This window comes from Enhydra lutris, unplaced genomic scaffold (assembly GCF_002288905.1).
Source record: "Enhydra lutris kenyoni isolate GAN:26980312 unplaced genomic scaffold, ASM228890v2 scaffoldscaffold77, whole genome shotgun sequence".
Taxonomy (NCBI): domain Eukaryota; kingdom Metazoa; phylum Chordata; class Mammalia; order Carnivora; family Mustelidae; genus Enhydra; species Enhydra lutris.
This window is the reverse complement of record NW_019154161.1, coordinates 1,729,508-1,746,062: the sequence shown is the minus strand read 5'-3', so window position 1 is coordinate 1,746,062 and position 16,555 is coordinate 1,729,508. Positions and strand designations below refer to the sequence as shown.

The 16,555-nt window shown below is 53.5% G+C and overlaps 2 protein-coding genes across 2 annotated transcripts; both read right to left on the bottom strand.

Moving 5' to 3' along the window:
- Nucleotides 1-734: 734 nt before the first annotated feature.
- LOC111160671 (kallikrein 1) lies at nt 735-4,985 on the bottom strand. The gene is made up of 5 exons (XM_022523937.1): nt 4,918-4,985; nt 3,064-3,223; nt 1,578-1,864; nt 1,308-1,444; nt 735-935 (listed from the first exon to the last, which is right to left on the bottom strand). Exons 1-5 carry the CDS (start codon nt 4,961-4,963, stop codon nt 780-782), a joined length of 786 nt encoding a protein of 261 aa, XP_022379645.1. The 5' UTR covers nt 4,964-4,985; the 3' UTR covers nt 735-779.
- A 1,944-nt stretch (nt 4,986-6,929) lies between these two features.
- On the bottom strand, nt 6,930-9,076 carry LOC111160579 (kallikrein related peptidase 15). The gene is given in 6 exon segments (XM_022523773.1): nt 6,930-7,082; nt 8,097-8,237; nt 8,360-8,467; nt 8,469-8,543; nt 8,545-8,647; nt 8,961-9,076. Coding segments are annotated over 5 exon segments (576 nt in total). The 5' UTR covers nt 8,644-8,647; nt 8,961-9,076.
- Nucleotides 9,077-16,555: the final 7,479 nt, after the last annotated feature.

Here is a 16,555-nt window from a genome sequence, read left to right as displayed (position 1 = left end):
TCAGGATACTGACCGATGACCACGGTCAGATACCGGGCCCGTCCCCTTCATCGTGGCCACGTGCCCGAAGAATGTGCCCCCATTCCTCGAGCTGTCCTTCCCAGCTCTTTTCCCGCCCACTGAATCCCTGCTCCCACCCCTACAGTGCGACACGGCTCCCTTCGATTCCTAAATTGTCTTCTGCGCCAACTTGCTGGTGTACCCCCACCCCCAACCTAGCTAGGGCCCGCCCCTGGGTGACAAGCCCTCTCAGGCCACGCCCCGAAGCTGCACTATAACGTGGGAACTCCTCCCCTTCCAGGGCGAGTCACGCTCCCTGCGGGACACTACACTGCCCCCCCATTTGATGTAGCTGCACACTTCTGGGGAACCAGCTTCTCCCCCAGAAAGGCGTGGCTTGTGATAACACTTTCTACACCCACCCCCCCCTTACTGACTTTTCCGACACAATAAAATGTGGGAGCCTCAGAACCTTTAAGTCCGACCCTCTATTGCGTTCTCTCCCCCAGGGCAGGGTCGGGTCCAACGTGTGTGAACCTGTATCGAGTCCCTTGCCCTTGCTTGCCCTTTGGGGTCTGAGCCTCTCTCTGCGGGTTTGTCTACACCTGTCTCGGCTCATTCGTGCACACCTCCTGCCGAGAGCCTGGGAGGGCTGAGACTGGGCTGCTGGGATCCCCCGCTTCCAGGTTCCCAGCGTCTGGGAGGCCAGAGGACACCAGACGTGATGCGAATTTGATGCTTATGCGATTTTACTGGGGTAGGGAACATCATGGGGGCATTCAGGAATTGGCTGTCATGGTTTCCTTGATCCACTCCAGGTGCGAGATCACTTTGGTGTAGACGGCGGGCATACTGGGGCTGCCACACGGAACGTGGCCCCAGGATGTGATACCTTGAAGCACACCATCGCAGATCAGTGGGCCCCCCGAGTCACCCTGCAGCACAAGGGGGAGAGGAAGAGGAAGGTCAGCAAGGCCCCGGGTTCTGTGTACGGACCACCAGTTCTAACACCCGGGCTCAAAGAGCGCAGAGAGCAACTCCCCAGCTCCGGGAAAGACACAGTTCTCTCCAGAGTCCACTGCCAGAGGGCCAGGGGGATGCCAACAGAGGTGAACTCTGATGTGGAGGAGGGAGATCCGCGGGACACCAGGATGAGGGTGTGGGAAGGAAGGGGGGCAGTGGGGAGGGCACAGAGGCTGGTTGGCGAAGCTGGAGTTGATGCCTGATTAGCTCTCAAGTCCCGAACCTGAGTCCCCTCCCCCAGCACCAAGAGGCCTGGGGATAGGGGGTGGGGCAGGCTGACTCACCGCACAGGTGTCCTTGCCGCCCTCCAGCTGTCCAGCGCACAGCATGAACTCTGTCACCTTCTGGGTATGGGCCTTGGCACATACATCATTGGACAGGAGTTTGAGGTCCACACACTGGAGATCGTCTGGGTATATGACTATAGACCAGACAGAAAAAGGGCTGTGACCAGACCCCAGGTGGCTCCTCAGACCCTGAGTCCAGTCCCCAGCCCCCTCCTCCCTACACCCAAGTGCCTAGGCTCCAGGCTGCACGGTCTGGCTCTAGCGTACACTTATCTGGTTCAATGCTACCCCAGCCAGAGGCGTAGCAGGTGCTCCCCAGTTTGGGTTCCTGAGTCGGCAGGTCCAGGACCCTCACGGCATCTGTAATCTGGGCGGGCTCTGCCAGGCGGAGCAGCATGAGGTCGTGGCTGTAGTCCTCTCCCGGGAGGCGGGTGTGGTTCTTGAGGAGACTCAGGTTGAATTCAGGGTGTGGGAAGCTCTCACTGACCTGGACAAACTGGGCTGTGTCTTCATGCTCAAACAGGTTGTGGCGACCCAGCCAGAGCTGGTAATTGCTGGGGAGAGAGGGGGCCCCAGGGAATGAGGAGATAGGAGGGAGAAAGGGAGATGGGGCCTGGGAGGGTCCTGAAGACAGAGAAACAAGGAGTAACCTTGGAGAGAGAGAGAGACTGTTGGGAAGATAAAGGGCTATGAAGAAAAGACAGTAAATGAGAGACAGAAGGATGTGACAAGGTCAAAGCCAGAGACGAAGACAGGAAGAGTGAAAAAGAGAGAGCACAAAGGGAGAGAGGGGATGAGAGGCAGAGGGGGAACAGTGAGAGACAGAGCACAAAGGAGGCAGAGACAGTAGAAGGAGGGAAGGAGCAGGAGGGAAGAAGCAGGAGGGAAGGAGCAAGGGTGAAGGACCACACAGGGAGGAGAAGGAGCAGCAGGCTCAGTGCAACAGGGACAGGAAGCAAAGGGAGAGAGTGAGGGACACAGGTGGTGGGGGTGGAGGGTAGCCTGAGAGAGAACAGGAAGGGAGGACTGGGAGGGAGGACAGGGAGGAAGAACAGGAGGGGCAGGGAGGGGGCCTGGGACCGGCTCAGCTGCAGCAGGGACTGCGGGGCTGGCTCCCCAGCAGCGGGTGGGCTGGCCACCAGCCCAAGGTCTGCTCCACCTCCCTCCCCAGACTTTCTCCTCCTTCCTCCTCCTCTTTTTTCTCCTCCTTCCAGAGCCACACCCCCCCCCCTCCAGCTGAAACCAGCCCTTCCCTGTGTCCCCTGGAGGGCATCACTGTCCTGGAGGGAGGGTCTGAGCACATGAGAAGCGCCCCCCCCCACCCCCGCCCCATGCACACATGTCAGGAGAATCCCTTCCTTTTCTCTGGGGATCCCCCTCAGTCCCATTCTGGGGGTGCTCAGCAGCGATGCAGGAGAGGGAGAGAGGTCTGCAGCAGAGGGACCCAGAGGTAGACAGATGCAGGGAGACACAGACAGACAGACACAGGACAAAGCCAGTTACTAAGAGACACAGAGACACAGGGCAGGGAAACACAGGAAGACAGTTACAGGGAGAGCACAGAGACATAGGCTGCCATGGGGAGGGCTTCCTGGGTGGTCCCTGCCACTCTCCATGGGCCCAGACCAGTACCATCTTTGTTTCCCTCAGCCCCCCAGCTTCCCCTTAGGTGAACCCAGGGTCTGTGTCCAGTTGCTTATTCCTGTGGGAGCACAGACACCCCCCCCTCCCCACACACCCCGTCTCCACTCACTCGTTTATGCAGTGGGCGGCTGTGAGCACCCACTGTGGGTGCACCAGGACACCCCCGCACTGGAACTTGCTGAAATGGTACAGAGCTGCCTGCCAGGGTTGGGAATTCAGCTCACAGTCCCAGCCTCCTATAATCCGGGACTGGATTGGGGGTGCGGCACCTGCGGAAGGGGTGCTGGGTCAGGGCAGGTGGCCCTCGGGCCGGGGGTACTGGGCTAGGAGAGGGAGCTGTGATGTGGGGTTGGAGGGACATGAGGGCAGAGGAGCCGGGCTGGGTGCCTGGGGAGATGGGCAAGGGGTGTGGGGAGTTTCTGGAACTGAAGCCATCCCTGGGATTATGGATTGGTGACGGGTCCTGTGTGGGGAGACTATGCTGAGAACAGAGCCAACCACAGGGATCAGGCAGGAGATAAGAAGGCAGTGTGTAGAGTAGCATGTGTGCGGACCAGCTGATATGGGGGTGATTTGGGATCCTGGCCTGGGGAACAGAAAATTGTAAGTTCTGAGAGGGAAAAAAAAAAAATTCTAGAAATAGAGGATATATGCCCCAAGAGAGTGGTTCGAAAGCTGGGGAGGAAGGATTTGGGGGGTTACAGAGATCCCAGGCTGAGCAATTGGTTAGGGCCCAGGTTGGGCTTTTGGGGTTCTGGAAAGATTCAGGGGAACTAGGTCTGAGAGGCCAAGAATAGCACCTGGGCTGAGGAGTCTTGGTGTGATTTGAGGTCCCTTGATTGGGGCTGGGAGAGGGTCCCCTGGGGGTCTAATGTCCTTGAACAGGAACGGTTTTGTAAAAGGGGTGAAGCCGTGGAACTGGAGTTGGGGTCAGGACTGGAAGGGGGCTTAGGGGAGGCAGAGCTCCATGATAGTTCCTCTGGGATTGGGTGATTCTCCTGGAGATGGGGTTCATCATCTGCAGGTACAGGAGGGATCTGGGGTCTCTCAGGGGTGGTGCCAGATAGGAATGAAGATGGAGACTTACTGGGGCCAAGCAGCTATGGGAATGCAGGGAGGACCCACTCGATGTGGCGTTTTAGAAATATATGCTGGAGTACTGGTGGGGGGGTAGGGCAGGATAGCCGGCCTGTGAAGGTATTTGGGGATCCTGGAGGGAAGTCCGGAAAACCAGAGCCATACAGGAAGGATTCACTTGGGGAGGGCTGGAGCATGGGGAGGAAGGACATTCCAGAAAGGAAGGAGCCTGTAGCTGGGGGTTCTGGGTGTTCTTCCTCAGGGAGAAGAGAGGGTGGTGCTGGAGCAGGGTTCACAGACAAGGAATTGGGGAAGGAGGAGATATTTGTAGAATTCTTATATCATGATGGGGGGCCCCACCCAGAGGGGCCAGAAAGTCTGTTTGGGGAGAAGTATAGGTGTCTGATGGAATTTGGGGGTCCTGGGAAGATTTGAAGGGAGCCAGATGCCAGGGACAGGAGGACGTAGTTGAGAGCAGACAGCCAGATGGGAAAAATCACCAGGGTATAGAAGAATTTGGGGACTCAGGAGCCAAAGCCATAGAGAACTAGGGGGTGGGTGGGGGTGATTAGGGTCCCAGGGCCTGCTGGGATTGGGGGCCCTCCTTGGAAGAGTTGGAGTCCCCCAAAGAAAGAGACAGAGATGGCCCAGGCTCTGCTCCTTTGGTAAGGGGCAGGAGTCTGAGCAGGAAGAGGAGAAAGTTCTGGGGGTCCTGGGAGGGGGCAGGAACCTATTGCAAGAATGAGGACTGCAACCAGGAAGAGGGGCTGGGACTTTAGGGGCCTGGGTCTGGGGTGGAGTGTGGGAGAGAAAGAAGTTATGGGGGGTGAGGGCAGCATGAAAGTCGGGCCCACTCCCCCACCCCACATCTTCCCCACTGTCTCACCAGTCCCCGCCACCGACAGGGCAAGGCAGAGAACCAGGAACCACATGGTGACCACGGGCAGGCTGGTGGTGAGCTCGGAGCTTGGAAGCCTCCCCGAGGAGTGTTTTAAAGCCCTCATCTCCCCTCCCACCCTAGCCCCACCCCTGCCCTGCTGGCAACAGATACTGGCCAAGGCCCTGCCCCTGCTGCCTGGGGGCTGGACACCTCCTTCCACCCCAGAGCTGTGGAAGGGGCGGGAGACCGAGCACCTGTTCCACGCTGGCTCTGATTGTGCTAGAACCGTTCCTGGGGCCTGAGGTCAGAGAGGGCAGGGTTTGGAGCTCCTGGGCCCCTGATTTTGGAGACAAGAGCCAGTGAGGAGAGGTGTGGGGGGTGACTGGGAGAAGAAAGAGAGCGGAGGAATCAGTGACCACCAATACAAAGCCCCATACATCGGAACCCCAAGGAAAGTCACACACCTGAAGAACCAGTGCAACCTCAAACACCAGCAGTGGGGCTCTGATTCCCTTCTTCCTACACCACCTGGAGCCAAGATGCCAGTTTCTCAGCTTCAGCTGCCTCTGAAACGTAAGCTTTGGCTTTCAGAACACCCTGATTCTTACACTCCTGGACTCAGGATCTAGATCCCACCCTACTGTTTCTCTCCAAATAAAATCTTAGGGTACCTACCACCATAACCCTAGTACTCCCAGATCGAGAAGTATGAAGTTTCAGTGGTCTCCCCGATTATGTTTCCTAGCATTTCAAAACCCAGTGTCCCCCTGCCTTTCAACAATGTTGGGATCCCATTACACCTCACCCCTACTCCTTATTCCCCAGGATGCTCAAGGTTATGTCCCCCAAAGTCCCGTAAATTCCAGACTCTCTGCCTTCCATGGTCAAGTGCATCTTCTCCACAAATTCTAATTCCCCTTCCCCCAGTAAAATATTTAGGTCTCAGGAGCTAGGTTCATGTAGTTCAACATCGGGTGACCTTGAAGATCACCCTTGGGGGGGATCTCTGTTGAGAACTCGGAACCAGATTTCTGCAGTCTCAGTGTTAAATTCATAGGCCCCTGACACCTTCCCTTGGCTCTTCAGTAAAATCAAAGTACATCGCAGGGTAACCCAGTCTCCACTGTGTGTCAGGAAGCCCGCCCAAGGAAAGGAGAGCATTTGCCATTTTGCCTGGCTACCAAGAAGTCCACGATGAAGTCTCGAAGAAAATGAGGTCATTCTTGATCATCAAGTGTGCTGGGTCCTCTCACTGGAGTCCGGAGATATATTTGCCCAGCGCCAGGCACTATTTGAATCAGTTCATACGAGCTTCCTCATCTAATCCTTACAGCCCTGTGAGGGAAGCAATACGGTGAGTTCTGTTTTACAGATGGGAAAACCAAAGCTGAGGGGCACTGGGTCTTTTCCTCAAGATTACACAGGTGGGGGCGCCTGGGTGGCTCAGTGGGTTAAAGCCTCTGCCTTCGGCTCAGGTCACGATCCCAGGGTCCTGGGATCGAGTCCTTCATTGGGCTCTCTGCTCAGTGGGAAGCCTGCTTCTCTTCCTCTCTCTCTTTGCCTGCCTCTCTGCCTACTTGTGATCTTTGGCTGTCAAATAAATAAATAAAATCTTTAAAAAAAAAAGATTACACAGGTGATCCTATGTGTATGGAAATGAAGAGAGCCCTACCTCAAGCAGTTTCTCTTCACCTAGGCATTGGGGTGTGGGTGAAAAGGAACAGTGTACAGTGGCTCTGGGTCTCCCCACAGTCTCTGGCTCCCACTTCCTTTCATCCCCAGAAAAAAGTCACAGAAACTCCTATAGAGAAACTTGCATCAGCACTCTTGTTATCTCAGTGTTTAAAACGGGTGAACTTGAGCACCGGCCCTGGCCTGAGATGGGACAAGTCCTTGGATAACATCTGCCCCTTGGACAAATGAGGCCTTGAGGAATGGCTCAGTTCTGTCCCCAGTCAGGATGGGGCTGCTGGTCAGCTCTGGGAGCTTCTCCAACACAAGATAGGAGACCAAAACGATCAGATCCTCTTCATGCTTTCCTTAATCCACTCCAAGTAGCTACAGACTTTGGTATAGACACCAGGCTTGGTAGTAGTGTCACAGGGGACATCACCCCAGGACACATTGCCCTGCAAGACTCTGCCACAGACCAGGGGTCCCCCAGAGTCACCCTGTGGGGAAAAGGGAAAGTGTGAATGGGAAACTTCTGGATTCAGGGCTCCCATTCCTATCCCAATCACCATTCACAATCTCAATCAAAATCTAATCCAACCCCACCCCATGCAATCCCACCCCACCTCAACTCAATATAACCCAGTTTAGCCCAAACCAATCCAACCCAACTCCAACCTAACGCAAGTCAATACAACTCAGCCAACCCATGTTCTATCCTTCTCATGTAACCCCAACCCAATCAAACCCCTACATCTTCCCCATTCAGAATCAAACCAGACCCACGCCCATCCTCACTGCCAACACAACCAATCCTGTCATCATCATGTCTTTCATACCCTACACAAAGTTTTCCCTATCCCCCAGTTCAACCCAAAATATTTTCCATCTAAATCAAACCAGGGGCACTGGGGTGGCTCGGTCGGTTAAGCATCTTACTCTTGCTTTCAGCTCAGGATCCTGAGATGGAGCCCAGCACAGGGCTCCAGGCTGCAGTCTCTGTGCTTAGTAGGGAGTCTGCTTGAGATTCTCCCTCTGCCCCCTCCCCACCTCGTGCTCTCTGTCACTCCCTAAAATAAATAAATATATCTGAAAAAAAATCAAATCAAGCCCATTCCTATTCCCTTTTTAAAGATTTTGTTTATTTTTTAGACAGAGAGAGGATGAGCAGAGGGGCAGAGGGAGGAGAAGCAGACTTCCCACTGAACAGGGAGCTGGATGTGGGGCTCGATCCCAGGACCCTGAGATCATGACCTGAGCCACGCTTAACTGGCTGAGCCACCCAGGTGTCCCAAACCCATTCCTATTCTTAACTCAAACCCAGGCCACTCCAAACCAATCACCACATCATCCACCCCAAACACAACCTAATCCATCTCCAACCTCACCCCCATTCTAACTGCTCTTCCTTCTCCATCCCCAAACCTCTCCCTGGCATCTTCTCTGGCCCAAAGCAAGCACAACCTGACCCCATCCCAACTCCCAAACCTGTCCCTCTACCCCATGGCTCTGACCTCACAGGAGTCCGGGCCTCCGCCCTGTACCCCCCCACACACACACACCATAGAGGCCATCAGGTTGCCTGGGTAGTCCTTGTTACAAGATGTGGCTGGGGTAACACTGATGTTGGCGTAATGCAGGGTGTCTGGGTATCCCTCACGGGGGGAGACAGTGGACTTGGAGTGAATCCGTATTTTCAGGCCCTAGTCTCCTTCACCCAAGAGCCCTGGAGAATAGGGTCCCTGGAGGCCTGACACCCAGAGCCAACCTTTCATGCACCTTGTGACTCTGTGCTCCCTTTGGTCCCAGGCTTGTCATCAGACACCATGCCCTTGCCGGACACCACGCAGGCCTCACCCCGTTGAGGGCAACGTGTGGGCAGCGAGCGCCATGGGGCGCACATGCAGGGAGAGGCACGCGGGCCGTGTCAGACGTAGCAACATGTCGCAGCGATGGCTGCGGCGCTTCGAAGCGCTGGTGTGGGATGACTCGGGCCACAGTGCGCAGCCGCTTGGGACCACCGTGCTTGCGCAGATTGTGCTTGCCCAGGCGCACTCTCATGAGGCTGTGAGGGCGGGTGAGGGCAGGTGATTACCGGCAAGAGGAGTGAGGAGTGCACAGAAAGATCAAAGAGCGAGTGAGCTGGGGTCCCCCCACCTTCGGAGAATCTGGAGACGCCATGCACTGTCCAAGGCGCTGCAGCCAATAGCTTTAGCCCCTGCCACTCAGGGACCAAGGAGATGCACCCCTTCCTCCCCTGCTCCTGCCCTGGAACTCAACCCCCAGGTTTCAACTCCTTCCTCTGCAGAATCCAAGATGCTCAGATCCCTAGACCCTTGCCACCATGCCCCTCAGGACTTGGAGCCCTGCCTTCGTACCAGGTTTGGCAGTGGGTTGTAGACCGCACGCAGAGTGCGGAAATGAGGGAAGCGCCACAGCTGAAACTCCCATGCTCAGATAGGGCCACTTGGCATGGCTGGGAGTGGGGCTTACACTCCTCACTTCCCAGCATCTAGTTAGTGTCATCCTGGGCTGCTGGGAGAGGGAGCAGAGGAGGGTCGCTGAGGACAGAGTCCTTTTCCTTGGGTCCTACACCTTGCCTGGACCCTGCCCATACCATGCATTTTTCATTTGTGCTTTCCCCCAATCTCTTAAGATGTCCCTGTCCTTGAATTTTCAGCACTGCCTTCTCTCTGGCTTTTACAACTGCTGCTTGTTTTCTCCAGAACTGTCCCCCTGCCCTTGGCCCTCACCTGTTTACTACAGGATTCTGGGAGAGCAGGGAGGTGGGAAAGGACTAGAAGTCAAGAAGTCCTCTGAGATTAGTAGAGACAGCAACACTGGATACAGGTTCCAAAAGATGACAACTTGGAACCAGCCATTCAAGGTCACCAAGCTGTCACAGACATCAAATGGATGTGGCCACTCGATATGTATGACACGCAGTCTTGGCTTCAGAGTCTGAACATCTCAGCCAAATGCAGATATGGTCACACAAGGTCATGGGCAAACTTGGGAACAACCAGTCTCCCGAACTTAGGAACTGAGGAAGAGAGCACTTTAAGCTTAAATTCACTTGCATATACATGGGTTGAAGTTTCAAGAATCACAGCATATTCATAGACATAGTTGAATCTGAACAGCTACAGCATGGGCGTGCGTGCATGTGCGTGTGTGCACACACACACCCACATACCACAGACCCTGATTTGCATGTAGAAGTTCACACCTAAATTTACAGTCTCTAGGGGTGGCTGGGTGGCTCATTGGTTAAGCGTATGCCTTCAGTGTAGGTTGTGATCCCAAGGTCCTGGGATCAAGCCCCGCATTGGGCTCATTGGTCAGCGAGGAGCCTGCTTCTTCCTCTCCCTCTACCTGCTGCTCCCCCTGGGCTCGGGCGTTCTCTCTCTCTCTCTGACAAATAAATAAATGAAATCTTTAAAAAAATAAATTTATAGTTTCCAGTGTGGATCTGAATATACCAGTCACAGACTTGCATACTAGTGCACAGGGACTGGACAACATGGTGGGGTCCTTAATAAGGGTACATGGGGAGAGACGTACATATGAACTCAGACCCTCAAAGACTTTTTCACAGACATGAGTCTAAGTATAGTGTTAAATCTGGAATGTTAGAGTTAAGGCCCTAGATCCAAACATGTTATCTGTGAGCCTCTGAGCAAATTATTTGACCTCTCTGGGCCTATGCTTCCTCCTCTGTAAAATGGGATTATTCTAAGGATTAAATATGTGTGTGTCTATGATATCTGGCTTATTATATTTGCTTAATAAAGACTAGTTATTTTAAATAAATGACATAGATTTACTTATGTAGATGTACATGTGGATAATTAGGTTCTGGACAGAAATTTAGCCAAAGTAAGTCAGATATATGACCAGGCTCAGATGAAGAGAGTCAAGGTCAAAATTGTGATTCTTCTTCAAGTCACTATAGGGATTCAGAGTAAGAGACATGAATCCAGAGGGCCAATACTCAGATGTGGACCCACTAGATCAGACCCCAGGGAAACAGTGCACACAGGGCTAGGCATCTAAGGTCAAAGACGTAGCCAGAGACACAGGGCAGGACATATTTTCCCATCTCTAGATGAGCCCCCCACTCAGTCACTGGTGTTCAAGGTCACTGGGTTTCACATAGGGAAACCGGTTCACACATGTGGGTAGGATGTGGACACACAGAGCTGTGAACCGCCCGCCCCTCCCCGCCCCCCCCACACTGCACCATGCACAAGGACATAAACAGGGATATTTCAAGGTTACAAGATTATGATCTGCTGCGGGGCAGTGGGGATATGACCTCTGAAGGTCACGCAGACACCCACCCTGGGGCAGGAATTTGCAGAGCCAGACCAAAAGCCCATCCTCTGCCTGCCAGGGTCAGGAACTGAGCCAAGGGCCCTGGCAAGGTTGGGGGAATGCGGATGTGGTGGACAGGGGGCTTAACAAGGGAAGGACGGGGTTGTTGTCCTGCGAGGAAGGACAGAGGGTGCAGGCTGAACCTCCGGGTGTCGAGGCTGCTCCTGGCCAGTACAAGCCGGAGGCGGGTGCAGGCCCGGGCTGGGTGCAGCAGCAGGCAGGAGGCAGGGAGGAGAGAGCACAGAGAAAGCCTGAGGGGAGGCTGGCAGCAGGGGGGAGCTTCAAGGGGCGCCCAGAGGCGAGGGTCATGTGCGGGTATAATGAAAGTCCGCCCTCTGCTTCTCCAGAGTAAAGGCATCAGGTTACAGTTAAATTCTCCATGGGTGGTAGCTGAACATGGGTTGGAGTTTTCCTGCCACCCAGGGTCACCTTGACATAGTGGTCACCCCTCCCCAGCCTCAGCCCCTTGCCCTGTCAAATGAGGCTAGTAGAGACCACCCCACAGAGATGTTTTGAGAATTAGGGGATGCTCTGGCATATTATCCTCGTGACTGCCTGGCATCTACCCAGCACTCAGCTCACTTACAGGACACTACCCTGGACTAAGTATCTTCTCATGCCTCACCCACAGGACCAGATTTAACCCTTACAACCCTGGGGGCGTCTGCTGTTATCTCCATATCACAGAGATGTTAAGTCACCAGAACACAGTGAATTGGAATTCCAGCCCAGAAGTCTGTGTTCGTGGCCTCTTAACACTTGTTTAAGGCTTATGGTGAGCTTTATCTACATTATGCTACTGAAACCTCACCATTACTGTCACAGGTAGCTGCTGTCTTCTAGAGAAGGCACTCTAGGTAGAGAGAGGTAATTTCCTCAAGGTCACACAGCAAGGAAAGGGCAGCCCCAGAACTCGAACTCAGGTCTGTGTCACCCCAAGGACTGTTCTTGTTGTCCGAAGCAGCAAGAGGCCCCAGTTGACATGGGGACTCCAGGGCAGCCCCAGGCCTCTGATAGACTTAGGGTAGGGTGAGGACTCTGGGTGGGGGAGTAGTGGGGGAAGTAGAAGACTGTAGGGCCTAGATTTGTTCTTGATGTGGGGGAGGGGGACGACATTCCCATAGACCCAGACCTGACCTGGGCCCACCTCACCTGCAGATATCAGCAGGAAGGAGAAGGTGAGGAGCAGGGACAAGGGTTCTGTTGAAGTCTGGGGAGAGGAGAGAGTGAACCGGGTTGAGGCTGGACACTTGTGCCCTCACCTGGATCCTTCCAGACACAAACTCATCCCACCTGCTGCTTGATAAACTTCTTCTACCATCTTTGCCACCCCTCACCCCAGACTGCTCTTCCCACCCCCCGGCCTTCCCAGGTTCCTACCCACCCCAGCCTACCCAGGTTCTCCATCTCTGAGGGTTATGTTGTTCCTCCAGGCACCAAAACAGACCCTCAGGTGCCCCCACAGCCTGTCAGGCCCCAGCACCATCCCACTTGCTCCTGGATCTCTCTCAGACATGCTCGAGGCTCTGGCTCAGAATACGTTCTCCCCCGAGACCCTGACCCAGCCTCCTACCTGGCCTCCTGGGTGCCCATTGCCCCCCACCCCCCTGTCTGTCCCTCCAATCAAGTTCACACTCCCCCAGCCTACATGGCCTTTCAGGGTCTTTCCAGACCCAGAGTTGACCATGTTGCACTCCTGCTGATAGCCCTCAGGATATCACCAGCACACCCAGTAAAAAGTCCCAGCTCCCCAGCCTAACTTTCGAGGATATGAGTGGTTTCTCTCCTTCCATCAGGCCCTCTGAGAGGTCTCTCATGACCTTGCCCTTCTAGACACAGCTGATTCTCCCATTTTCCTTCCTTGATGTCATGCCTCCATGCCTCCTCCTCCTCCCAGGTATGCCATTCTTTCAGGATCCACTTGACTTTGAGGGATTTTCTGACCATCTCTAGTCAGTGGTGTCTGCCTCCTCCATCAGACTGAGAACTTGCTGTAGGCAGGCCTGGCCTGACTGAACACTCGATTCCTGGTGAAGGGTCCAGTCCATGGGAGGCCCTAACAAGCTTTGGGAATGAATTAAAGCCTTCCTCTTATCTTCCAACTTCTTATTTTCCCTCCAAGGCTCAGCTCCTACCTCTTCCAGGAAGCACTGAGACCTAGCAGGTATCTTTTCTGGGCCTTACAGCCCCTGGTGTACCTCTATCACATCACAGATCCCCAGGAATGCTCAGATAAGGTCATCTCTGTGTCCCTAGCCTGGGGCCTGGCACCTGGGACACCTGGGGAGGTTGAGCTGAGCTGAGCTGACCTGAACCCTTGATAACTCCTGACCTTTTCTTAGCTCTGATACAAGAGCTTTTGGGGACATCCTCCTGATTCACTCCATCCCCCTCCTCCCTGGCCCCTCCGCAGTTCCTTCTTGCATCTCCAGGACAGTTTCTTTGTTCAGGTCCAACTTGAGGCTTCGGTAAAGGGCACATGGACCTACACAGGTACCCTTGAAATTCAAGTGCCTCAGGGCAGTGTATGTCTGCTTCCTGGGACCAGGGCATCCAGTGTCTCCCCTAGACCAGGGCAGAACTGTGTCTTCCTGGGTGTCTCCCAGTCCCCCCATCCCTAGCTCTTGTCTCAAAGCTCTCACCCCAAAGATCCTCCAGCTTCATCTGGGGCAGCTTGGATGCCAGAAGAAGGGGAGCAGGCACCTGAATACCCGAATTTGTAAGCTCTGGCCCCACCTGGGGTCTCTAGGGGGTAGGGTGGGGTGGAAGGTGGCTGAGAGTCAGGTTTACAGGTGGGGACACCTAGGTGGCTAGTGGGGTGGGGGACCAAGCCTAATGAGTATTTATTAGGTTGAAGCTTTTGTCTGAGTCTATAAGGAAGAATTCCCTGCCAGGGACAGTTTCTAAAGGGAGAGGAGGCAGGAAGGGCAAGAGCCCCAAATCAGAAGAAATCAACAGATAGGATCAGCAATCTGGAACCTGGAACCTGGAATTGGGGTCTGGAGTGTAGAAACTGTATTCTAGCGCCATGATTCTTATGCCTGGAGTAGGGTTCTAAATCTTGGATTCTGGACCTGGATCTGGACCCCTCAATTCTGGGATTCTGAACCTTGGATCTCTGATTTTGAACAGCGGAGTTTGGATCTGGATCCCCACTTCCTGATTTTAGGTTTTGGATTCAGATCTCTGATTCTGGATCTGGGTGCCTTTGGCTCCTAACTCTGGATCCTGGGCATTGTATTCTGGATCTTGGGTTTTGCACTTTTTGTTGTGGATCTCCAACTCTGGACTCTGAATTTGGTGGTCTAGAGTCAGGCATTTATGATCTGAAGTATAGAGTATGGATTTTGGAGTCCATATTCTGGAGTTTGGGTCTGGAATCTGGATCCTACAGTCTGGTCTTTGAGTGATAGGTCTTAGTCTTGGATTCTAGATCCAGGGTCTTTGAATCTAGAATCCAGACTAGGAGTCTGGAATTTGGTGTTTAGCACCTAGGACTTGAGGTCCTAGGATCCCTCACATCTGCTGTGTGAAGCCTGGGGCATGAATGGTAGATTTTAAATTTTGAGTTTTAAGGCCTGGATTCTAGAGTCTGTATCTAGACCTTTAAGATTTCATGGATTAGTTTTGGAGTGTAAAGTCTGGAGTTTCAAATCTACATTGTTCATGTAAAGGGCTGAACTGGGAGATATGGGCCTGAGTTCCACAAGTCAGAGATTCCTAGAATCTTCTCTGTAATATGAATTTAGACACTGGGAGACTGGAGTCTTTAATTTGGACCCTTTAATTTGGATCAAGAGATTCTGCATTTTGAAATCTGGATTCTGCTTTCTGGAGATCATTATTAAAATGACTCAAAGCTTTGGGAATTCCAAGTTGTCTTCCAATGTCTCAGGACCATAGGAGGGCCCTTAGCAATTTTTAGAGTCTGTGCTGGCTTGTATAACTAATGAGAAGGCACGGAGAGCAGGAGGGTCTGACCTCAGATCACCCAGTGAAGGATGGGACCTACTACAAACATGGTCCCTCTTAGTATCTGGAAAGCCATTACCTATATGGGAAGAGGCCGCATGAACAGGGCTGACTGTTTAGGGGATCAGTGGCCAATGCCTCCGGGTCCTTGGCCCTTGATTTCCCTACAGATAATATGTGAGAATGATGGCATCTAAGCCACCAGATGTCTTTGAGATATTCCTGAACCACTGACCCCCAGTTATTCCAGAATCTTAGGGTCTCAGTTATTCTAGAATGATAGACCCTCAAAATCTCTAGCCTACTACATCTTCAGATTCTAGAATCTAGTATCTAGAACCCAAGATACCGGGAAGTCTAGGACCTCAAACACTTTAGAACCTGAGGTTAAAATAGGCTAGAACCACGAACCTCCACATATTCTAGAACTCTAGATCTTCAGATGTTCTGGAATCCCCCCAGACATTAGACATTCTGGATTCCCAGTCAAGAAGCTATTCTAGAACTCCTTTGTCCCTTCATCTGGCAAAAAATTCATGCTGACGGTCTCTAGGACTCAGTGGGCTACAGCTTCAGTTAGGTAGTTCCTGTGTACCTTATCTCATTTATCCTCCTGACAGCCCTGTGGGTTGGTTATCATGGCTTCCTTCTTAATGTGGAGAAAACTGAAGCTCAGAGAGAGGTGTCATAGGCAATGGTCATATAGAGAGTGCAGAGGAATTCAGTGTTCTGACTCTTGGAACACCTGGTTGGCCCATTGCCTCAATCCCAGGAGCCACCTCTCTCTGTTGGGTCTGGGTGGTGAAGAGGGGAATGAGGTGAACTCCTGGGGTAATCACCATGAGAACTTCCCTGGTGTCAGGCTAAGCGCTTTCCATCATGATCGCATGTGTTCCTTTCACTCAGGCAGGTCTTGTGAGCATCCCCATGACACAGATGGGGACACGGACAGATCTCACACCTAGCTCAGCCCAGGCTCACAGGCTCACTGGGAGGGCGCCCTGCCCCGCCCCAACACGGTGACATCAGCGCCCTTTCTCCCACCCACTTTGACCTAGACAGACCTGGGCTATCGATCCATGTCCTTCTGGGCCTCTTTCCAGTTGTCCTTCACCTCCACAGGCGGCCCGAGTCCTGCCGTCTGCCTTGCTCCTCCTCCTCCTGAGAACACTCCCTGAAGCCTGAACCTCTCTTGTCTCAACTTCTGTGGTTCAACCACCAACCACACAGGTCTCCTTCATCTGACCTTGAACTCCAGCCTCTGGCAGCCAGCTGCTTCTGGGCATCCTCCCACCCCCAATGTCCTCAGGCCCTTCTCACTCACAGTGTCCTAACTCATTTCTCTCTCACCAAACTCGTCCTCCCATGTTTTCCATCTCAGGGACAGCTCCACTGTTCACCCTGTCCTACGGCCCGTCCCGCAGGCACTGTCCCCACACCTTCCTTTTGCTTATCCCCTACAGCTCAATGGTCTCCAGCCCCATCCCTTCTCTCCATTCCCTTGGCCTGGCTGCAAGTCAGGCATCCTCCTCTACTCCTAGACTCTCACCTCCAGCCTCCCGTCCTCTATTTTGTCTCCTCCCACCCATTACCAGGTGATCTCAGAAGGTCTCTCTACACTCAG